Source organism: Euprymna scolopes, chromosome 32, assembly GCF_053919585.1.
Source record: "Euprymna scolopes isolate OS-2025 chromosome 32, ASM5391958v1, whole genome shotgun sequence".
NCBI lineage: Eukaryota > Metazoa > Mollusca > Cephalopoda > Sepiida > Sepiolidae > Euprymna > Euprymna scolopes.
Genome location: NC_136513.1, coordinates 99,329,736 through 99,355,422, shown reverse-complemented (window position 1 = coordinate 99,355,422; position 25,687 = coordinate 99,329,736). Strand labels below are relative to the sequence as shown.

The 25,687-nt window shown below is 31.1% G+C and overlaps 1 protein-coding gene across 1 annotated transcript; it reads left to right on the top strand.

Moving 5' to 3' along the window:
- Positions 1-1,996: 1,996 nt before the first annotated feature.
- LOC145256519 (uncharacterized) lies at positions 1,997-22,605 on the top strand. Its single transcript, XM_080115507.1, has 5 exons — positions 1,997-7,481; positions 8,231-8,304; positions 12,541-12,655; positions 18,671-18,801; positions 22,283-22,605. Exons 1-5 carry the CDS (start codon positions 7,367-7,369, stop codon positions 22,430-22,432), a joined length of 585 nt encoding a protein of 194 aa, XP_079971633.1. The 5' UTR covers positions 1,997-7,366; the 3' UTR covers positions 22,433-22,605.
- The last annotated feature ends 3,082 nt before the right edge of the window (positions 22,606-25,687 follow it).

Here is a 25,687-nt window from a genome sequence, read left to right as displayed (position 1 = left end):
CTTATATGTATGCTATTAAACATTCCTCTAGGTTTTTATAATTCTTCCACTATTATTATCCTTAAAAATCCTCATACAATCTCGACATTTTTGCCGATACTTGTATTTCATAAAGTAAACATATAAAATCATTTGGTGACAATTTGACAACTCTAAAGTTGTTACAATGCAAATGTTAAAAAATTTTCGCATCACTTTTAGCCAAATTAAAATATTTCAATGTTTTATAGGACAATAACTTATCAGGGCTAAAAAGATATGGTAATAATATTCATATTTCCTAGAATTCAATATCCGGAAGTAGTAAGTAGTCTTCGAAATTGCAGTGTTTACGCGTTACTGATTTTCAAACATCAAAATAACTATCTCTATTCTGAATAAATTCACATCTTTTGAGCAAAATAAATCTATTCTAATAAAAGAAGGCTATAATCTTTGTTTTTAAATCGATTTTTCTAGTATACATCGTGAAGTTGTGTTATATGTATTTCTTTTATGAAGTCGAATTCCTCCTCGTCAAGTTGTTGTTTTAAAAAGAGTCATGAAGAGAGTCTCAGGCACATATGTGGTTTAGAAAAATGTATTTGTATTTAAAGCAGTACGGGATATACAAAGACCTAGTTATAATTATTTATTGCAATCTGGCGTACGAGGAAGTTCACATACACTACACTAGAGATCTTAAAACACACATTATAAAGAGTTTCTCTTATGTATAGATGAGTCTCGACAACACTAATTCCAAATACAGCGTAAAAATCATAAAGAAAAATACGATTTAAACTAAAGCGTGATAAAACAACGAAAATAATCTTAAAACTTTATAATTGTAGATGAACTATAACATTGTTCAACTAATGAAATAGATAACTCCTGAACTATGATAGACGGGTATATATATATATATATATATATATATATATATATATATATATATATATAACTGCTATTATTATTATGATCATATATAGGTCGATATATACAGTAATAATAGGAAATATATATACTTTTGTGTCTGTGTGTAGAAGGAGAAAAACTTAAGGAGATAGGCCGTATGGTATATATATATATATATATATATATATATATATATATAGTTATAATAAGAAACATATAATATATATAGTTATAATAAGAAACATATATATATATATATATATATATATCTACGTACGCGTGTTAGGACCGAAAGACACTGAGAGGATTTTCTGTTTAATTTACTATCATAATAATGTTTCTGTAAATCATTTTGCACTCGGTATTCAATCAAGGAACAGTAATCGCACAAACATATCCAAAAATCGTGTTGTTATTTATATGTTTTTAGAAGACGAACTCAATATTATTATTCTCAAGAATAAGGAAATGATAGGTATTTGTTTACGAATTGAACACCGAACACAGTTTTCACTGTTTGTACTTTTTCTAAATCACAGCGTTTTGTTTAGTTTGTGTTAGATAACTATATATTCTATCTGATTGAAAATGAATCTAAAAATCTTCAGTTTTTTTTTAATAATGAAAAGTAATTCCAATGATTATATTTTTAATTTTATCAATCGATTAAAAAGACCACGATTCCGACTTGACGTTTCGATTTATATAAAGTAATATTATATAGATCGATTCGAAGTGGATTGATGCAATTATAAAATTTATACAATCTTTATGAATATCAATAAATAAAAGAAAATGAAAAATATTCAGTTTTTATTAATATTAAAAAGAAATGCACATGAGCATGTTTAAAATTTTAATGCCACCAGTTTGATTTGACGTTTCGGCTTATATATAATATAATATATATGGTTTCGAAGTTGATTGATGTCATTATCACATTTAGACAATCTTTATGGATATAAATGAATAAAGAAAAAATCTCATGGCCAAAATCCCCATTTTGCAAATGTTTTATAATAAGTTGTAAAAAAGAAAGCAAAAGAAATTAGGAAAAATGCACCACGTTGAAAGTGACACGCGATAAAGTGTTAAACCACGTGTTTTGTGTGCCTATATAAAATAATTTCTCTATTATTTTTTTCTTTTTCATTTTACAACGAACGTGTGTAACAGTGTCGCTGATGTAAGTAAGTAACAGCAGCAGACACATAACCCATATGCAAATGGATAAGGTCGTTCCCGATGTGAAATCACAAAAGTAAAAGAGAAGGGAAAGAAATAATAGAGGAAAAAGGCAGAGAGTGGAAACAACTGTGAGTCGGTGGGATGGACGTACCATGAATAAATCCCTTTTTATTTATACTAAATCGGATTTATTTCCTTTTCATTTGTATATTTAAGAGATTTTCAGATAGAACGTCGGCAAGAGTGATAAAACTTAACGACGTTGTTTGGGAAATGAAACATACCGTTTCAAATATGTTACAACAAACTTAACTAAATTGAAAATGTTCAATTGGCAGTTCAAATTGACGGAATGTTGTCCGGAAATGTAATTCCTGAATGGAACTCGTGTGGAAGATCAATGCACTATCTAAAACAAAAAGTGTCATTAACATTTAATTGGGAATTTTCTGTGAGGCGATAGACTTTTCAAGGCATCAACTGTTATTCATTATGAACATGCTTCCTTTGTCATTAACATTACTAGAGGTAAGTGATGTTTATGAGTCTGGAAAGAAGTAATACAGGGAAAAACATTTTTTATTCATAAATTTGATTGCTATGACCGAAACCAGCTAAGTATGAGAGGACTATAAAAATGTTCATTTATGACACAGGTATAACATTTGCAATGAAGACACATGGTACCCTAAAAGAGAAACGGGAAAAAATTGCTGGAAGCGAAGAAATGAAGTTTTCGAATAAGGCAATTATAACAGAATACTCACATAGTAAGACTTGAAAAATGAAATAAAAAATTGTGAAAGATAAAGAAGGTAGAATATATACCTATTGTAATAAAAAAACAAGGGATTGTTACCAAATGATTTTACGAAATGATTGAGAAAATTGGGATTCTGGAGCTCTTAAGATTATGGCGTTGTTGAGACGGCCAAAATCTTACGGAAAGTGCTGTGGGATTAAGAAAACAAGCTCTGGCAATCAGTCATTATTTTTATAATTAATCACTTTCCAGGCGTCTCCACCACGAATACCACGAAGTATATTATCAAAATGTTTTTATTTTATTGTAGATGTATATACAAGTTTCAGAGGCTTGATTGCCATATATTTACGTGCTTTTAGCAGTCAAACCTTCTACGGTCACGCATTGGATATTTCCTGAGAAATGCAATAAAATTGTCACTGATGTGCTCACCTCTTCAATTCACTTACTGAAATGAGTTTAATGAATTTATACATCAATTTTTACTCTGATTTTGAAATAACATTAAAAAATTAATAGCTATCTATTATTTTTTGGCATTAAGTTTGAAAGATTTTACAGTTGTATTTAATATGTTATAACTTGAATAAAAAAAACTTGGCAGCGGAAGATTTTTTGCTCTACACGCTAAGCCTTTACTCCAGGCCTCCCCAAACAACTGACACTGGAATAAAGACAAATAAAAATTATTAAACACCGAATTTTCGGGAATACAGTAAACAAGAATAAACTCTTGTTGACTGTGCTCATTGGTAAGTACTCTTAAAGGGGTAGATGATTACAAGTAAACAATAATTATTCGTTATATATACACTCGCAAGTGTTTCATGCTTACACAATCATCAGTGTAAGGGTGACAATTCCTACACAAACACACCGTCATGGGAATGTAGGGAATCAAGAATTAGTAAACGATGATTTGGATTAACCATTAGAAAATCAAGAGTGTTTAAGTTGTGAAGATTGCATAAACACAAGTTGACTGCCAGTACTTATTATTCTGAAGTATTAGTAAGTGGTTGTAGACTTTCACTCCTGTGCTCTTCATTTATGAATAAACCGAACAAGTTAATAATATATATTATTTATACGAACATAATTGACTACATATGTGCGTATATGTTTATGTCGTACTTCTATTCAGAGGGACTACTTTGTCAGACAAAAAATTAATATGTATTCAGATATATATATATCATCATTATGTATTCATATATATATATATACATATAAGTATGTATATTTATATATATATGATTATATTATATATATACATACATACACACAAACACACACATATGCACATATATATATATTATATGTATAAACAGCTCAATACTTTAGATATTTGCACTAATAGAATTTATTCCCTAATCATTCAACCGAAAGTATTCCTGGGGCTAACCTGGCTAATTCTTTTAGTAGAGATGACACACTTTGTATACTTTACGTTCTCTAATTATGTATTTTGACACTTTTACATTTTTACACATATGTGTATATATTTTTAAAATATGGTTTGTTCTCAAAATTTAAAAAAAAATCAGCATTTTTCTGTGAAACAATTAATATATATTCTATTAGTAAATAAAGTAAAGATACTTTTTTTCAATACGAAATTTTTAGATTGTTGGAAAATAGAAAAATGGGAATAAATGAGATTCTTTTAGTGGGGATAACATTTAACAATTTTGTAACTGCGGGTGAACAGCATACAATGCATTGTAGCTGAGATAAAATACAATATTTCTCATACAAGCGAGTCATCACTTATCAAGTCATCACTAATCAAATCATCACTAATCAAATCATCACTAATCAAGGGCGGAAACGTTATCTCAAAAATATGTATTAATGAGTGCAGGGTCAACGGCCTAATCATTGTTAGTACTTGGAATTTGTGTATATTTTATTATTCACGAAAATTGTTCCACCAGAACTTGACCACATGGTAGTGGGCTAAAAAGCAAACAAGTAGAACAGTGTTAGACAGGAACTTGCTCATGAAACTTGCGTTTAGATTAAGGCACGAACTATCTGTTACATTATGAGTAAACTGATTGATGTATTCTTATTATTAAAATGTGATGAACTATTTTGTTTTATTAAATTTTTCAGTTTAAAAACAAACGAAATGTTTCGAATAGAAAAAAGTATTTTTCACAGTTTTTGATTGAATCTTTGAGAATTTTTTATCGTCCTTTAAGTAATCAACTTGAGCAATAGTTTGTAATGTATATATCATGGTTATTATATATATATATAGAGAGAGAGAGAAAGAGAAAGAGACAAAGAGAGACAAAGATATATATAGATATATATATATATATATATATATAGATAGAGAGAGAGAGAGAGAGAGAGAGAGAGGGGGAATGATTCATTTGCCGATGTAATAAGTACAATAAGTTCTTCTCTCGCTGCAATAATTCTCATTCAATTAAAATCAACATCTGATTATCTTATATTATGCTTAAATAATAAATATATATTTCGACTACACTACAAAAATATATTATCTTGTGTAAGTCAGACTTTAGCTTTGAAGTATATGTCACATGTGGGAGATTTTTAGGGCGATTCTTTTTCTTCTCGCATTTTTCAATACACTTTTATGCAGACACTCATTGTTGTTTGTTTGTTTACACATTATAATACAAGCGTTTAGGTGAGAACTATAAGCCTTCCTTCTGTATTTACTTTTGCTTCGGACAGCTCACTGAAAAGCAACTCTTTTAGGAGTCTTTAATCTGAATCATTTGGCATATAAATATGCATTTGGCATATAAATATACATATTTTTTGGTATATAAAGTTCCTCTTCTGAAACATAGTGGGTTATACTTCTATATAACGCGCTATTTCTAAGTTATTAACTCATAAACCAATTCGAGGATAAGCGGTATGCCATTCTTATTTAACAGAGAAGAATATTTAAGATGATTATAAACGATCGGTTAATTTTTGAGAACTTTATTGTTAACGCTTGTGTCAATCTATATTGTAACGGAAATTAAGCTACACAGAGAGGTCAATGTTTTATTCCTCTTATGATGTAACGTTCTCGTGACCATTGACTCGCGCTGGGTTCAGTTTTAAACGTCTCTTAGACACTAACCATCAGCGTACATACATGGGATTCGTGTATTTTTATATAGACTTACTAAACTAAGCAATAAAATGTTGTTATTCTGGTCCACAGATTAATATTTGCATTGGACAATGCAAAAACATTACCCCAAAATAGCTTGACTGATATTTACTATATTTACTGTATTCTCTTTTACTGTTCTGTTCTGTTTCTAACTAAGAGAGTTGTCTGACCAATGTGAATAGTTAATTCGGGACCCTTGACAATAGTAGACATAAGACATCGTGCTCAACGACAAGCTGTTTAGCCGTTAATCAAAATTAAAAAAAAATGTTTTTTTAAAGAGACTAATATGGAAGTCATTAGAGAACACATCTTAGTGCACATCCGATATGCCCTATGGACTGATGTGTTTTCTCTTTTTGCTATATAACGTGCAAAATAGACAGCTTAATGTAAAAAAGCAGGTATTGTAACATATGTTTTTATGCAGCAGTTCTATAAATATTAACAAAAAATAATTAATATTATAAATCTCTTTGAATTTTTACATCAATAATTTGCTTTTTACCTTAAGTAAAAATCGTGAACTACAATAAATATAAATACATTTTTGGAATTAAACATTTAACTCAGTTTACTTTCTACTTGATGTAATAGTGAGGATCGACAGTTTCTACACTAGCCAATCGGGGTTTGCGCGAAAAATATACAATTTGGCACCTTTTGAAGGATGAACTGATAAAAATATTACATATATATACCAAAAACTGTCAGGTATTTATAATAGAAACATAAAAATATTCTCTGATTTCAGTGTTTCTGTTTTAATAAAATATCTATTTTTTCATACTATGGAATTATATTAGTCCGTTTATTGAAAGGGAAAACATATGGATTAAACTAACTTTCTTCATCTTCAATTGTACTACTCAGTTGTGAAGCAGCCCCGAGTAATTAACATAACGGAAAAACACACATCTATTTTATACATACATTTATTGAAAATTAAAAATGAAATAAACTCGTATACATGTGGAATAAAAGAGAACCAACCGCATAATTAATAATTTATCGAAATTCAAACGTGAAATACATGAATATAAATAAATTATTAGAGTAAAAATTCAACTCATATTCAGTTTAATTTGATATATTATTAATGATTGAACGATGTTTCCTTGGCTCCTCAGCCGCCTTTGTGCCAATCTTAATTTCAATATAAAAACGCATTGCATATATAAATTACATTACGAGTAAGTAAAAACGAGGGAGAACGCTCTGAGTTAAGTGAAAGGAAACATCTATTAGTTTCTTGTTCTGAAACAGCATTAGTATTCTTCGTAATAATAATAATAATAATAATAATAATAATAACAATAAACTTATTAATTGAAATAGAAAACAGATAAAGTAACAACCCAATGTTTACTCATATATTTTGGGGATACTTGATTCTCGAAATGCTCGTAATAGGACTTGTATCTACGAAGTGTCCAAACCTCCATCTGCAGACAGAATACTGCAACAGCGACATTGGTAAGTAAAACACATATTTTGGTAAGTAAAGCTTCAGTTTGCCATTTATATTTCAGTTGGTTTGTAATAGGTGATTGTAATAAAATATGATTGCCAGGCACATCTGAGTTCAAGTGTATAAAAACACCTGAATCACATGATCTACTGGTTTATGTGTGGCAAAAGTCATTGGTGTATCAAGCTCTAGTTTTAAAAGCATTTCCGTTGATCACCTATGATTAAGTTGAATTAATATTTTCTGTCCGTTCATTGTTAAACTCTATTGTTAATAGTATTTTCAGGGTTTCTATGCTTTAATATGCATATACTTCTGGTTATGTGCCACACTTCTGTGTAAAGAGTACTTTTTGCTATCTTTCTCTCTTCAGTATAAATATTTTAGCTTTCTTAACACGTTTCAATTTAATAAGAAAATGTGCATTTCACTACGTTAATAATTTTTACTATATAAGTCTAGAAATTACGAGAAAGACAATTAAAAATTATAAAGGCGATCATAATTAAACATTCATTCTACATAGTAAATAATTCTACCTGCTCTTTACCCTAAGTAGTTAATGTAAACGTTCAGATTGAGCGATGACTAGGATCTCACGTATTCGTGTGTTATATTTCTATATTACTGTTTCTCGTACCAAAATTCCAAATCAATCAAAATACCTAAGAAAATTGAAAGAGACGACGATCGTAATACCTACATTACTAGAACATTTTAATATATCAGTGCCTTACATTTTACTTTATTGCAGTGTTTCTTGCACAACGTCCACACACTGTCTATGAAAATGGTTCAATTAAAATGATAGGCTTGTCTATATTTAAGGTGAGTTTGGTTTTTGATTGTCATACGGAGAAATAAAATACATATTAATGTGAATTATGAAAATATCTAATGTTTTGGTGTGATTCCTTATTAATACGTAATGTGAATCACGATTATATAGCATACAATATTGGGCTATTCGCACATCTGTATGGATTGTCTGCACTTTTTTGTTTATAGGACAAAAAGTTGAAAAATAAGGTCTGGAAAGATATGTTATTGAAATTACACACACACACACACACACACACACACACACACACATATATATATATATATATATATATATATGCATTTAAAGGTTATAAGTTGTTTTTGAAGGATGAAAACGATGTTTGTATTTAATACTTTTATTGTTATTTTTTATATTTCAAGCGAAACGCCGCTCTTGGTCATAAAAATATCGATTTTTTTTTTAATATTTTCGATATTCCTATAATCTTTCTTATATATAAAAATTGAAAAGCATTAATCAAAATGCAGTAGTTATCACAAGAGCGCTGATTCGACTGCGAATCATCTCCAGATGAAATACATGGAGTAAATGAAGTGAAAGTCAATTAGTTCGAAAATTTAAAGAAAAAAAGTGAAAAGTAAAATACACAAGAAATTCTGTTTATTGGCATGAGAAAAACATGCCCCTTGAATTTTTTCCACACGTCACAGTGGTGGAGATTCCGTAATGGCATGGGATTCATTTTCTTACAGAGGGACGATAAAGCTCTACGTGATGCAGGGTCGTCAGACAGCAGCTGGTGATGCTAGCATGCTACAAAAAGCATATTTGATGATGTCTTGAGATGGATGGTTTTCCAACAGGATAATGCTACAATCCACACTGCAAGACGGACTTTGAGCTTTCTAAAAGACAATGGAGTTCATCTTTTGGGACATCCTACATGCTCACCGGATTTGAACCCAATTGAAAATCGTTGGGGAGGGATGATGAGAGATCGAAATGGCAAACAATATTCAACAAAAAATAAAATTCGTGGGCCATCTTCAGAAACTGGAGCAGTTTCCCCCGCACATTAATGGAAACCATTATTTCTAGCATGCCCCATAGAATTTTTGAAGTCATCAAAAGCTGTTGAGGTAGAACTCATTATTAAGTTTGAGTGTTGAATGTTTTCATACACTTTTCATACACGTTTTGTACAATTTAATAGAATTTTCGTCTCTGGTCTTATAATTTTGATCATGTTTAAAAATTCTAATTTAATTAAAATGTAAGTTTTAAAAATTAATCTTCGGAAGGTAGTTTTGTGTGTCCCTAATCTTTTAGATTGTAGTATTGGATACCTTAAGTCGGAAGAGTTTAATATCTATTCTTAGAAAGATTTTTTTTAAAAAAGATTTTTAAGTGGTCTTAAATTTTTGATCAACAGTATATACATATACATATATATATATATATATATATATATATATATATATATATATATATATATAAAAGTGAAAGTGTGTGTCTGTGTGTGTGTCTGTGTACATTTGCCTACGCAATAACTCTGTCAATTTTTATTCTACAGATTCGAAATTTGATATACAAGGTACTGAGATTTGGAAAATTCGATGTGATTGGTTTTTTGGAGAGAAATTTGGCGATTAAGGGCCCAGAGTTCAACGATTTGACCTTTGAGAACTCTACCGAACTCCCCCGACAATTTTGGGTCTACACACTTGAAATTTTAGATATAGGTTCCTTGAACATAGATCTAACTTACTAACTTTATTTGAGCCCAAAACAGTAAATTTAAGGGGTCATAATAAGGGTCAAACATACACCTCCAAACACCCGGGAAACGCCGGGCACCCATGCTAGTATATATATAAAAGTGAAAGTGTCTGTCTGTGTGTCTGTGTGTGTACATTTCTATACGCAATAACTCTGTCAATTTTTAGTCTATAGCTTCGAAATTTGGTATACAGGGTACTGAGATTTAGGAAAATCGAAGTGATCGGTTTTCGACCACAAATTTGGCGATTACGGTTCACAGTTTAACGATTCGATCTCTGAGAACTCTATCGAATTCCTGTGAAAATTTTCGGTCTAAGCACTTGAAATTTAAGATATAGGTTCATTGCACATGGATCTAACTTAATAACTTAAGTTGACTCTAAAACAATAAATTTTAAGGGGTTATAATGTGGGTCAAAGTTGTAAAAAATTGACCACTTCTTTTTGCTCAACATACATCTCCAAATACACGGGCAGCGTCGGGCACCGATGCTAGTATGTCTATAAAAGTTAAAGTGTCTGTCTGTGTGTGTATCTGTGTGTGTATCTGTGTGTTTTTGTGTGTACATTTCCCTACGCAATAACTCTGTCGATTTAAAATCTACAGATTCGGAATTTGATATACATGGTATTGAGATGTGGGGAAATCGATGTTATCGGTTTTTGGCCAGAAATTTGGCGATTAAGGGGTCAAAGTTCAACGATTTGACCTTTGAGAACTCTACCAAACTTCTCCGACAATTTTCGGTCTAAACATTTGAAATTTTAGATATAGGTTCATTGGACATGGATCGAACATAGTAACTAAATTTGGGCCCAAAACAATACATTTTAAGGGGTCATAATAGGGGTCAAATTAACAAAACTTGACCACTTTTATTTTTTTGCTCAACATACATTTCCAAATTTTCTCAAGATCAGTATTCATTTGAAGTTCGGCCATTCAGACGACAAATATCGAAAAATTGGCTAAAAACATTAATATCTTTACCTTAAACTGAGCACTTTTCTACCGAGTGGGTCAGGGTTTTCGCCGATATTTTCCAAAATCATGATCTCCTTTTGATTGTCTAGCCTTAATATTACATTTTCGGTTTTGCGGTGGTCGTAACAGCATAGACGACAGGGGTTTCCCCGTTCTTTTCCTCCTTTGCGATACTGGTTCGAGCTTGTCTTCCTACTACCACATTTTTTTGGCTCAACATTCACATCCAAACACCCGGGCAACGCTGGACTGAAATGTTAGTATATATATATATATATATATATATATATATATATATATATATATATATATATATAAAAGTGAAAGTGTATGTGGGTGGGTGTGGGTGTCTATGTGTGTGTGTGTGTGTGTGTGTGTGTGTCTGTGTACATTTCTTTACACAATAACTCTGTCCATTTTAAGCCTACTGATTCGAAATTTGAGATACAGGGCACTGAGATTTGGGAAAATCGATGTAATTGGTTTTCGGACAGAAATTTGTCGATTAAGGGGTCAAAATTTAACGATTTGACCTTTGAGAACTCTACCAAACTCCTCCTACAATTTTGGGTATATACACGTGAAACGTTTGATATAGATTCCTTGAGCATGGATCTAACTTAATAACTTTATTTGAGTCCGAACCAACAAATTTTAAGGGGTCATAATAGGGTCAAATTTAAAATAATTGACTGTTTTTTTGTTTTGCTCAGCACCTAAAAACACCCAGGCAACGCCAGGCACCCATGCTAGTATATATATATATATATATATATATATATATATATATATATATATATATATATATTTCAAGAATGTAGCCATCAACAATTGTGGGTTTTTCAGCGTTTTATCATTTGTTATTTTAAAATATTTTACTCGTTTCAAGCTTTGTACAGCTCTATTCAGATATATTTTTATATAAAGATTTTTTAAGTGAAGGTTTCTTCTGGAGAACATTTTTCATCTCAGACTGACACTGCGACTGACATTTCCCTGAAAAACACACTCAACATAATTAGATGTAAAATGTTCTCCAGAAGAAACCTTCACTTAAAAAAAGCCTGTAGATAAAAATGTATCTGAAGAGAGCTGTACAAAGCTTGAAACGCATTATAAAAATATTTTAAAATAAAAAAAAATGATAAAAAGCGGAAACCCCACAATTGCTGGTGGCTACACTCTTTTAAATATACATTTTTCTCTCTCGTTGGAACACCACAACTATCACTTTAAACATACACACACACACACACACACACACACACACACACACACACACACACACATATATATATATATATATATATATATACATATATCCATCCACCTCAGAAATTATATCGCCCCGGAAAGAGAGCAGGCAATTAATGTGCATTTTGCCTTATTTGAAGCAATCAGATAGTCTTTATTTTAACTTTAGAAGATGAGCGAGTTTCAAGTGTTACTTTAAACAGACAGACAGTCCGAATGTATAATTCTCCATTTTGACATAATCTTTTTTTTCTTTTAGGGAAAACTGTTGTTCGATAATATTGCGGATCAAGACTCGATGGATGTGGAAACAAATCTGGATTTTAAAAAATTGACAGAAGGAATTTTTGCAGATAGATTTTTTGTCGTTTTCGGTAAATAGCAACAAAATTAATTTATTTTCCACTTCATAAAATTAAATAACTTAAGTAGCAATATAAACAAATCAAATATAACTTTTACGCATATATCAAATAACTTATTACGTTATACAGATGTTTGAAGGTATATTCTAGGGATTTATATTATTTGTGTTTAAATGTATATGTTAAGGTGTTTAGATGTACAATATTTGGTGTTTACGTTTTATGCATATTTTTATCAGAAAGATGACTCTCATTACCCGCAATATATTACTAGGAAATACAGTATTAAAAATACTTTTATATGTTATAACCTCTATTTGTTTAAGAAATGTTTTATCAATGTACGAAAACTCATACGAAACTCATTATAATTTATTTCTTTTTTTCATCTTTTTTAAAGATTGCTCACATTGTTCACATGTGGCTCTCGCTAAAGTAGAACCTCATTTTCTTTATGAATAAACTATTATATGGTGTACTGTATTTCATACTGAAAAATGATTCTCTGCTCAACAACCTAAATGCTTTCAAATTAGACAAAGCTTTTTACGAATAAACGGTAACTAAGTTTTTTTTCACATCGAAGCCAATTCAAATAATCACAAAAAAATTATACAATTACTGTCTCTCGTACCTCCGACCAGGCCGGATAATCTTTGCAGGTAAAATTTTTTAATAAATCCTTATACTACTTTTACTTTAAATTTGTTAACAGCTAAACACGTTGTGAAGCATTTTAAATGTCTACATGCTAATAAAGTCGGGTATATCGTCATAAGCTATGTGAATTCTAAAACAGAGTTTCTGGCATTTTGGTGCTGCAACTGAACGAGGCGTGTTTTTTAGAAATCAATGTCGATTTCACAACTGATATTAGTTACTTTTTGAAAATTGCCTTACCCTGATTAATTCTTATTAAAGTAATCTTACATCTTTTTTTATTTAAAATTAAATTTTAATTGTAATAATAATTTAACTTTGTTTTTTTTTCACATCGGGAATTAAACGGACTGTATTTCATACATACGAGATACTTTTAATAAGTTACATATATTTTATAAAGGCATTCATAATTGGTATAGATGCTTGAACATTTACTTTGTTATTCCTATTCATCATATAAGATGACTGGCTAATTTTTATGATTCCAAGTCCAACTTAACATTTGCAATAGGAATTAGAATATTCTCTACTAAAGCCTGATTATCACAACATGTGAGTTTCATAATGTCACCGTAGAAGACAGGGAGTCTGTGAGGGATTGTGAGAAATGTGGGAGAAGGAAGGAAATCAGATTCCGAGAGTTGATTGGCCGAAAAAGTCATTCATGGATGAGAACCGTCTTATGTCTAAAGAGACAAAAATTGCATAGTTTGATGTCAGTGTAGGGATGAACTGAAGATGCGGAAGATTTGTGTGAAGTTTCACCCAAGAGTGCTCAGGGAGCATCAGAAGGGAGGACGTTGTTATGACAGAAAGGAGATGGCTGGGCTTCCAATTCAGATCCCGCAATCCATACATTGCTCCCTGTGAAAGAGTTTGTTGGAGGCTGTGACGAGAGTTATTGACACGCTTACACAAAATTATTTTACTAAGAATTTTCGTAAGCTTTGGTTTCGGTTTCGATTATAGCTGATGGAACTCCAGTAATTAATTTTTTATGATAAATTTTATCAAAAATTATTCATAAGTATATGTTTAGAATATAGCTGAAGGAACTCAAGTTATATATATATATATATATATATATATATATATATATATATATATATATATATATATATATATACATACATTAGCAGAAGTACCCCCGTGGTTGACTGGGTTCAAAATCAGCCTACAGAAGATGGACTGTGATTGATGACAGTATAATACGTTATGAAACGGAGGGGGTTGTAAAGAGATAGGTTTTGATACTCAAAAATTTTACCCTAAACAAAATATGATGAAATAAAGATAAATTTCGCGAAAATATTTTTTTCATATCAACTTTGTTTCCATTCGTAGCAAAGAGTGACCAACTAAAATAATGTTTCCTTACAAAGAGAAAATGTTATATATATATACTAATATAAATATACAAGAAATAAATGTTACCATAGTCAATAAAAGTTACTTTTATGGTAGAAAAGTTCATTCGTTTGTATTTTTAAGTAGTTTGTAAAAAAAAAAAATTAATGTACGAACCGGTGTAATAAAAATCAAAATGGCAGCGAATTTGAAATGAAGAGCCCCGTTTTCAATTTGAAGGAGGGCCACCTGAGAATTGTGTGTTAACAATTTAAGAGAGTTCCGTCTACGTAAGGAATATTTATAAACATATTTTAATGTTTTCCGTTATTTTGTGCTTGAGGAATATTCGATTATGGCATGTGTAGTTTATATAAAAATTCATTTAAGTAGTTATCGCCTCAAATTTCGTTTTAATTTCGGTTCGCTAAAATTATTTCCAGTAAAGAGCATTAAACACTATTTCAAAACAAAAAAAAAACATGAACTGAATTTTTATTGACTATGGTAACATTTATTTCTTGTATATTACTTTGTTCGGGTAGTCGTTTGTTGGCTTTTCTGCTAAACACTCTTATTAAATAATATCGACGAAATATCGAAAATCAAAGAAACAAAAACAGTTTTGAAAAATAATGACGCTTTTCTTACTTTAGTAAAATAATCCGAAACCACAAAATGGGATATTAAAAAATAAACACGTAATTACTTTAGTTTTTTAAAGCAAAGAATCGATATAAATATGAATGAGAAGAAAATGGCGCGCTTTTCAAGCAGAACAGCTTCGTTTCAGTTTTACAGTATTAAACGGTGTAGTATTGAGCCGTCGGATTCATGGTTGTACTATTGTAATGTAAAGAACAAGCAGAAAGGGTTGTAACCAACTGAATTCCTTCTAGACCACTGACAAAGAAAGCTTAAACAGATATATAAATAAAAATAAAAGCTTATGTAAATGTTTTTAAAAGACACGTAATCACGCGAACATGGAATTTTTTCCTTCTTTTGACACGATAACAAGTAAAGTTCTTATTTTTTATTATTAATCTATTTATCTATTTTCGAAAGAGTTCCACGTGCAAGTGGAGAAGGAAAAAACAGAGTTATGCAAAATTTGTGTCGAGAATTATCTAAAGTTCCGACTTATTTTTTTTTTTTTGCTTTCACTTTATAAGAACGTTAATTTATGAGGTGAATTTGTTCGACACAATATGATTCAACTCAAAAAATAAATAAAAGCTAACGTGAATTAAGATTAAAGTTAAGGTGTTATTGTGGACCCTCACTCCCTTTTAAAATCTTTATTAAACTTTGTGACATATTTACATTCTATGGAGGTCAGGTGCGAACGAACACACAACAATTTTATTATACCATATTTCTTCAAACTGAAGCATAATTATCAAAGTATACTTAAGCAAATAGATATGAAAAGTCTATTAAAGTTTGTGCCATATTTCCATGGAGTACAGGCACGAACGCAGACCCCCATAATTTTATCATACCATCACTATTTAAGTTAAAACATACTTATCAAAGTATTCTGATGTACATCTATATCAAAACACTTGTAAACGTGTTTTTTTTTTCATTTTTTATTTCCATACTTTGGAGGCCAGGGGTGAAGGCAGGTCCCACAATTTTTATGAACCACCGTTCTACCAGATCAAACATACCAATTCCTGATCCTCGGTACATTTTTATCATTATATGGGATCAGTTTTCTATAATAGTAAACCATATAGGAGCCTATTCGTGACCAGACACACACACACACACGCGCGCGCGCACACACACACACACACATAGACGTTCAGCTTTATATTATAGATATATAATATTTTCCTACGTTTTGCTTTCGGTTTCAATTTAAGCTGATGCGCCCAAGTCATATGAATATATTTTTCATTTTTTAAATATTTGTCATTTTAAAATCGCAACATTATTATATATAAATAGCGATAGAACAATAAATCTATAATAAAAATATACGAAATCTGCAAGAATCTAAATATCATATTAAAGCGTATTTTACGACCGGGATACGTCGGGTTCTTTGCTAGCTTAGATAAATGGTCTTGCACTTTTTACAAAAGAGCTACGATATTATCAGTGGGTTTTGATTCACGCTGAACATCTACAGAATACCAACATCAATATATTAGAGTATATATGAGTATTCTGTGGAGTTTCCACATGCGTCGCTAGTAAGAAATGAATATATTAGACTGAAAGATTCCGACCCGCATTCATAAGAGCGCAAGAGACAACTCTAAGTAAAGGAAAACAAAACACATCCACGATTATAAATTGTATTTATTAATGAAATGTCATCCTTTATGTTCGAGAAAAGAAAAAAAAACAATATAAAAAGTGAATAACAAATTGTTAACAATACATATCAGAATAACCATTAAAATTTTTATCTTAAAATGAATAAAAACATGTTTATTGTTAATATCTATTCGTTTATTGTTAATATCTATTCATATCTTCAGCGATCTTTGGTCTGAATAACTTGATTCCATTTGCAAAGCAACTTATATGAATGCCTCACTTTAAAATTCATATCATTCGAATATAATATATTTTTGAATTCTGAATTGTTTTGAAATCCTTGGTAAAAGTGTTTATCGGACTTTTGTAAGTGGTGTTCTTTAGGACGACTATTATCATGGCATTTCTATTAATAAATAATTGGCTGAGAATAATGCAAAAAATATGAAAAAATACTTTAATAATTTGATAAAATGTATTAATTAAACATGTTATAGTAATAAACGCATAAAATAAAGTACAAGGAATTTACATGCATCTTTTACAAATCTGTAAATATTTTGCATCGACATGATATTAAATAAAACATGCAACTTGCATTTCCACAAAGTAATCATGTTAACGCTTCTTATATATTAAATCCCCTACAAAATATGTCACATCCTAAAACAGTAGAAAATACACATTAATCTAATGGCAAGACGTTGAATCTTTCCAATAATTTTCGATAAGTTTTATCTTCAACGAGATTAAACGAGGACAAAGAAAACCGAGGAGAGAGAAGCTGGTATAAGCAAAAATACGAATTAGTCAGTGTTACAATGGTAAACAGGCTACAAGTTAATTTATTTTTTTTTATTTCGGACTACTATTCTCATCTTTATTAGTTGTTGTTTTCATCTTTTTGGTTGTTGGTTTTTCACGACGTTTCGGCCAACTATTCCCCTTGCCTTCGTCAGGTGGTAACTATTCCTCTGGCCTTCGTCAGGGGGTTTCCACCTGACGAAGGCCACAGGAGTAGTTGGCCGAAACGTCAGGAAAAAGAACAACAAATAAAGATGGAAACAACAACTAATAAAGATGAGAATAGTAGTCCGAAATAAAAAATAAATTAATATATATAATGCTCATATCAAAAATGAATTCCAATTAAGGAATAATATATATACTAATCGGTACGGACCCGACTAAGGAAGATCAGATAATAAATAAACGTGGATTCATAAGATTAAAAAATCCAACCTTGATCGCCCTTCGGGACCCGTGGCGCAGTTGATAGGGATGTTGAATATCTACGGTTCCAGACAGCCATTTTCTGAAGATAGCGGATTCAATCCTATCCAAAGCGTGCCAGAGGTTTACTTGTCCAAAACGTGGTGAGACGACAACAACTACGGATGGCAGTGATTGCTGAGAATGCAGTTAGGAGATTCGAAGTTCGTATCCGTCGCGGTTACCACCTGACAAAGCAAGAGTAATAGTTTGCCGAAACGTCGTGAGAAAAGACAACCAATGAAGATGAAAACAACAACTAATAAAGATGAGAATAATAGTCCGAAAAATAATTAATATATATAATGCTCATCTAAACAAAAATTAAAATTAAGGAATAATATATATAGGCTACTAATTGCATATGATGCCAATTTCCGTAACATGCGTTCATTTCCTGTAAATTTTTACACAAAGAACAACAAAGATGTAATTGATTTCCCATTTATGTAAATATTTTCTCAGCTAAAATTAAAAATGGAAACGTTTATGCTGGAGGATGTACACCATTTTACCCGTATAAATGGATGAGACCTTTCCTAGAATGGGTGAAATCCGCCCTTACTGAGGAATACCAACGCGGCTGTGATTGTATTGTAAGTATCATAAACTTCACCCTGTTTCTTTGAATACATATTCCTTAATTCATCATAATAATTTATATAGTTTATGGTTTTCATAAGCACATACATATTATTTGTTCTCTGTTTCGCCCTTAAAAAAAAATAGTTTACTAAGAATGAATCAACCTGTGATGCAGAGAAATTCTTTTTCTGGTCTTGTATCTAAATTATTTTAGTAACAGCAACACATTAAGTAAGTTTCATTATTTATTTATGTCAAATAATTATAGCTACATAATAAATCATTTTTATAACGTAAGCTACATAATAAATCATCTTTATAACGTAATTCTACTAATTCTCTAACGCATATTTTCAATACATTAAAAAAGGATAAGGGATTAATGAGACAGAATTAGCTGTTAAACGAAAAGTGTGAGAGAATTAAAAACTGGTAATATTACGAATACATTTTACTGTCAGTTCAAATTCCTTACTGTTATATGAATTACTTTGTGTTTATGAGTTCCTTCCTTATAGGTTCCGAAACTGCTGAACCTGTCTTTTGCAAATTTTACACTAAGTTTATGTATATGTCTGTCAGTGTATTTAGATATGTTTTGTACAGAAATTCGTCCGATATTTTATTTATAAGAAAAAATCTATTTTAAGGATCGGATTTTTTCGATTATCGATACTTATATCGATAATCGAAAAAATCCGATCCTTAAAATAGTTTTTGTCTTATAAATAAAAAAAACCTACACCGGCAAGGGAGATAATGAAATCGAAGGAATGATTCATTCTTATGAAAAAGAGTTATTGACATCCAGAGATACAGTTCAGTTGTACAGACAGAATGATTTCGCATTCAAGCCCAAGTTTACCTCACCATTTTATTTGATTTTCCTCTTATTAATGAGTTCCATGTATGTATCTAGAAAAGTGAAATTTTCAGTGTGTGCCTGTGTGTATGTACATTTACCTACAATACTAATCTGTGAATTTTTAATCTACAGACTCAATATTTGACAAAAGGGGTATTGAGATTTGTGAAACTCTTTTTAATGTTTTCTGCAACAAATTTGGCTGTCACAGGGTCAAAGTCCAAGTATCTGACTCTTGAAAACTCTACTCGACTCCTCTACCAATTTGGGTCGAAACACTTGTAATTTTAGATTTAGATTACTTGGATATAGACCAAACTTTTTAATTTGATTTGAGTCCAAAATATTAATGGCAAGGGGTCAAATTTAAAAAAAATGAACCTCTCAGCCAATCTTTTGTGTCAAAATTGGAATTTTTACAGAAAGTGTATTCAGACATAGGACAAGGGTTTTAGGCGGGTTTTGTTCGGAGATTTTGCTAGTTGAAGTTCAAAAGATATGACCTCTTAGGTTTTTGCATAGTATTAAGCAAATTTTGGATCTAAACATTTGAAATTTTACAGAAAGTGTATTCAGACATGCATCAAGCTTTTTATCAGCGTTTGTGCGAAAATTTGGCTGTCAAGACGTCAAAGTTTAAAGAATTGACCCTTGCCGACTCTACCAAGCAAGAGCAAATTACTACTAGTAATATATAATAATCAACAGAGGATTCATTCTATTGTTGCAATATTATTTATTCATAATGGGGTAGAGTATATATTTGCTGCCCACCTCAGCAAAATGTGGCACAAGGCTGGAAAGTGGATATCCAGCAGGCTCCCCTAAAAAGGGGCACTGCTGCAATTGTAAAAATTGCCTGAGTAACCCCGTCGGCAATCCCCGGTCGGAGCGCCTCAGACAGTAAGCGATATACTCCACTAGAAAGCCAAGTGGCAAGGCCTGGGAGAGTGAACCTCCTAGGTATTACCCAGGCGGCGTACCTCAGTCCGACAGGTGGTCGGACGGTTCAACAGAGGATTCATTCGATAATAACGTATACGCCACCTGTATAAGTTTAAATACCATGTTTAAGCGTGCTGTACGACAGGCCAACATCGGACGACATCAGGTGTCCAGCGAGTTTATTGATAAAACTAACTAATAGCTAATATTTTTTAAAGTTTTTAATATGTGAATAAACCTTTAATAAAAATCATCATCGTCATGTCGTATGATTTCGAAGATATTATTGTCGATGTTTTCATAGTTTTAATACTTTTAAAAGAAGACATTGTGTACTTATAAGAAGGAACTCGTGAAAGTTATCAACATTTTATGTGAAAGTGATTTTGTAGAACGAACTGGATTCAAACCTAAGAAACCATAGACATCAGGCTATGTCGATAACTACTTGAACACCGTTATCTCCTGAATCATATCGACGTGATCGAAGTGGTTAATTATTAAGCCCGGACAGTAACAGCGGTCAATGCTAAGACAGAGACCTTTAAATTAAGACCCATGCCACAGTAATAAAAACGAATTGTTATGGTTGAATGCAGACCAGTTAGCATTGTGGATTTCCACCCCCATTTTTTCTGCCACACGCTTTTAATATCAAATGCCATTTATTGATACGCGTAATGCTTATAAATCAACAGATGCTGTCAAATTACAAAGAAATCAAATTTACACTCACACGCACAAAAACACCACATGATGAACACAACAAAAGGAATCCTACCTCATGTCATTTGAACTTCCTATTATTACGCACTCACTAAATATATCACAGCTCATTTTCAATCGGTCCACACGCTGTCTAGTATCGCTTCGCACTAAATTCTTCGAGAAGCGATAGCGAAGGCAGATCCGAAAAAGTAAAGCAACGAAATTCACCATTCTTATACGGAGATCAACGGGTTTCGTATTGACTGTTTTTCTGCAACTGCTTCGTCACCGCCAGAGGCCTAGAAACATAATCACCACCCTTTCATCTGCACTAGAATTTTTCTGGTTACAATGAAATCCACCGGACATTCAATAGCACTCAATCGACCTCGAGCGAACTTTGTAGAAACTCGAAACAACTTGCGGAAATGTGGTTATATACTAGACGTTCGATGACTGCGCAGCGTGAAGGTTCAAACAATCACACACCTGCTCACGGATTGTTCCCTGAGACATGTTTCCCTGATACCCTGAAGGATACACCGACACAGCCAGACGATTGATCTACAGATGGTGATAAATTATGCATTATAGAAGAAAGTAATCTCGTCTAGGCTGTTCTCTGTCGAAATCTTCAATCACGTGTTCTTCAGCAAGTGTAATGGTTTTTGTTCAGTTGTTTTATATGTTTTTCTACATTATATGGCAAGCAAATTTATCGTAATTTATATTTGTTTAAAAAACATAAATATGTTTAATATGTGAGTACACATATTAAGTGCTATAATTACTTCGATAGATTTTAATTTGTGTGTAAAATTACTTTAGTATTGAATTTTGTATTATTGATTATTGTATTAATTATTTCAACTGTCTGTCGATAGTGAGAGAAATTATATTATTAAATCGTATTTTAATAGAAGATATGTTACCCGTCTGAAAACAGATGTTAAAGTTTTTTTTTCCTTTTTCAGGGAAAAATAGGCCCCAATTCTGTTGATCTTACTTGCGAATACCTATATTCATTTATGATGAAGAAGAAGGGAAAATGTACCTGGATAAGAACGAAGTCATATCTAATATGCCAAGATTTTTTCAAATGGATTGAATCAAATAAGCATTAAAACACAAACCATCGATTATTATTGTGTTGAATATATTTCCCTCCTCATATCTTTCGGCTCGGAAATATATGAGGCTTTCATACTGGAAAAAGGCGAATGTTGACCTACAATAAGCATTCATTTGAACGCATATTTCAATAAAATCACAATAAAATTAATAATTCTGTCTCGTTTTCGGCAATGTATTTCATTATTTCATATATATAAAACACATGCACATATATATATATATATATATATATATATATATGTGTGTGTGTGTGTGTGTATGCATGCATATATAAGTATATACGTGTGTGCGTATATGTATATGTATACATATATACTCTTCAGAATAAAATTATCCAACGATCAGCTGTTATGAAAACCTGTGATTATAAGATCTACAAGATGTTTCTGGCAGTATAAGCATAACCCCATTTTAATAACCATTGCTCGATATACAAGATAGAGCAAATAAATCAAATTTTAGTCATTCAATGAATTAAAACATTTATGACGTAAAATCTTTGAGTTTCTGATTTAAGATTTTTTATTATTCCCTGTAAGACAAAGAATACATTAGAAATATCTTTACTCCGTATTCTACAGGAATTCGATGTCTAAGAATAAGGAGTATAAATATTTCTAATGCACTCTTTGTCGTACATAGAATAATAAAAATGTTTGATCTGAAACTCAAACATTTCACCTCATGAATTTTTAAATTCATTGAATGACTAAAATTTTATATATATATATATACATATATATATATATGTATATATATGTATATATATATATATATATATATACAGCAGAAAAAGCCTATGATGAGGAATTTACTAATCAAGGAAAAGTACATTTCAAGACTTAATATAAATATAGTTAATCATATTTTTATCCCAACCAAATGAAAAAAAGATCAATACATTTAACGGCATAGTGAATGATGGTCTTTAATGATCTGTGGTGCTTTCCCGTCAGCTGGGACCCTAAAGTTGCAAGTAGTGAAAGGTCGGCAAACATCATTGAAGTACATTTCAATGCTTGAAAAGGCTTCTATCAGGACTGAAGGTCCACGTCTGTTTGGAAGAAATGTGATTTTCCAGCAAGACAACTCTGTGATACACATTTCTCGACAAGCACGAGAATACGTTTCTTCAAATAATATTGAATTATTAGATCATCCAGCATGTTCTCCGGACCTCAATCCCATTGAAAATATTTGGGGATGGATAGCAAAAGAGTGTTCAAGGATGGAACCCAGTATGATTCGATAAAGGAACTTTCTGATTCAGTTTTCAGTACATGGGATAAAATTCCTTCGCAACTGATAAAAAAACTTAGTCGCAAGCATGCCGAAGAGAATTTTTGAAGTAATTCGTAATAATGGAGACTATACTAAATACTGAGACACTTTTTAGTAATTTAGAATTACCTTTTATTAGATAAATTATCAGTGGTCTCATCATTTCGACCAGGTGAAAATGTTTGTTTTTTAAAAAATAATTATTAGATCAGTGTTAAGGTTTCGAATGAAGCAGATTTCATTTGTTTCCATCATATTTTCCCCTTTGGCAATGGTTTCAACCATTTGTTTGATTAAAAATTCGATTATTTTTCTGTGAAACAATAATATATATTTTATTAGTAAATAAAGTAAACATGATTTTTTCAATACGACATTTTTAGATTGTTGGAAAAATAGAAAAATGGGAATGAATATAATTATTTTAGTAGTTGCTAATAACATTTAAGAATTTTGTAACTGCGTGTGAACAGCATACGCTGCATTATAGCTGTGATGAAATAAAACAGTTCTCATACAAGCGAGTCATCACTTATCAATTCATAACTTAAGTCATTACTAATCAAGGGCTGAAACGTAATCTCAAAGATATATATGAGTTCAGGGTTGTGATGGGGTCAACAGCCTAGTCTGGGAATTTGTGTATATTTTATGAGTTCATTGTTAGTGATGGGAACTTTTGTATATTTTATTATTTCAGATAATGTTTTCACAAGTACTTGACCACATTTTAATCAGCTTAAAAGCAAACCAGTAGAACAGTGTTCGACCGGTGGGCGGTTCTACGAAAGAACTTGTTCATGAAACCTGCGTTTAGATTAAGGCACGAACAGTCTGTTACATTATGAGTAACCTGATTGATAGATTCATATTATTAAAATGTGATGAACTATTGTGTTTTATTAAGTTTTTCACTTTAAAAACAAATGAAATATTTCGGATAGGAAAAATATATTTCACAGTTTTTGATTGGCTCTTTGAGGATTTTTTATAGTCCTTTCAGTAATAAACTTGAACAATATTTTGTAATGTATATATAATATTTATTATATATATATATATATATATATAATATATATATATATATAGAGAGAGAGAGAGAGAGAGACAAAGAGAGACAGTGGCAGAGATAGAGAGAGAATGATTCATTTGTCGATGTAATAAACAAAGCGTATCAATTTTCGTTAGTGTTTTTGTCCTTCTTTTTACCTCAGTAATTTGGTGTTGTTCTTATTACATCGGCAAATAAATCCCTAGCTATATAAATGTTCTATTTATATAATTTGCCCTGTCTATAATGCTATTATTAAGCTCGATTATACCTGTTAAACCTCGCACATATAACAATTCCTTCAAATTATATATATATATATATATATATATATATATATATATATATATATATAATAATTCTCAGCTCATCGAAAATCAACTCTTTTAGGAGTCTTACATCTGAATCATTTTGTATATAAAACTTTACTGCTGCCAGATTTTAGGTTCTACTTCCAAATAACGCGCTATTTATGAATACTAATGACGCAATGGTTATAAAAATAATAAAGCAATTCGAGGATAAGAAGTATGCGATTGTTATTTAACAGAGAACATTATTAAAGCTGATTATAAACGGTCGGTTAAGTTTTCAGAACTTGATTGTTTACGCATGCGTCAGACAATGTTGTAACGGAAATTAAGCTACACAGAGGCGTCAACGTTTTATTCCAATTATGATGTAACGTTCTTGTGGCTCTTGACTCATGCTAGGTACAGTTTTAAACGTCTATTTGACACCCACCATCAGAGTACAATGCATGCGATTCGTGTATTTCTATACAGACTTAATAAACAAAGCAATAAAATGTTCAATTATTCTGATCCACAGATTAATGTTTGCATTTGACAATGCAAAAGCATTACACCAAAATAGTTTGACTGATATTTACTATATTTACTAACATCTCTTT

What these genes read in the sequence shown, in the direction of transcription:
- LOC145256519 (XM_080115507.1), top strand. Translation starts at nt 7,367, where the DNA reads ATGTTTACTCATATATTTTGGGGATACTTGATTCTCGAAATGCTCGTA. An exon ending in TAGGCTTGTCTATATTTAAG is followed by an intron (nt 8,305 to 12,540) that starts GTGAGTTTGGTT and finishes TTTTTCTTTTAG; the next exon opens with GGAAAACTGTTGTTCGATAA. An exon ending in TAGATTTTTTGTCGTTTTCG is followed by an intron (nt 12,656 to 18,670) that starts GTAAATAGCAAC and finishes ATATTTTCTCAG; the next exon opens with CTAAAATTAAAAATGGAAAC.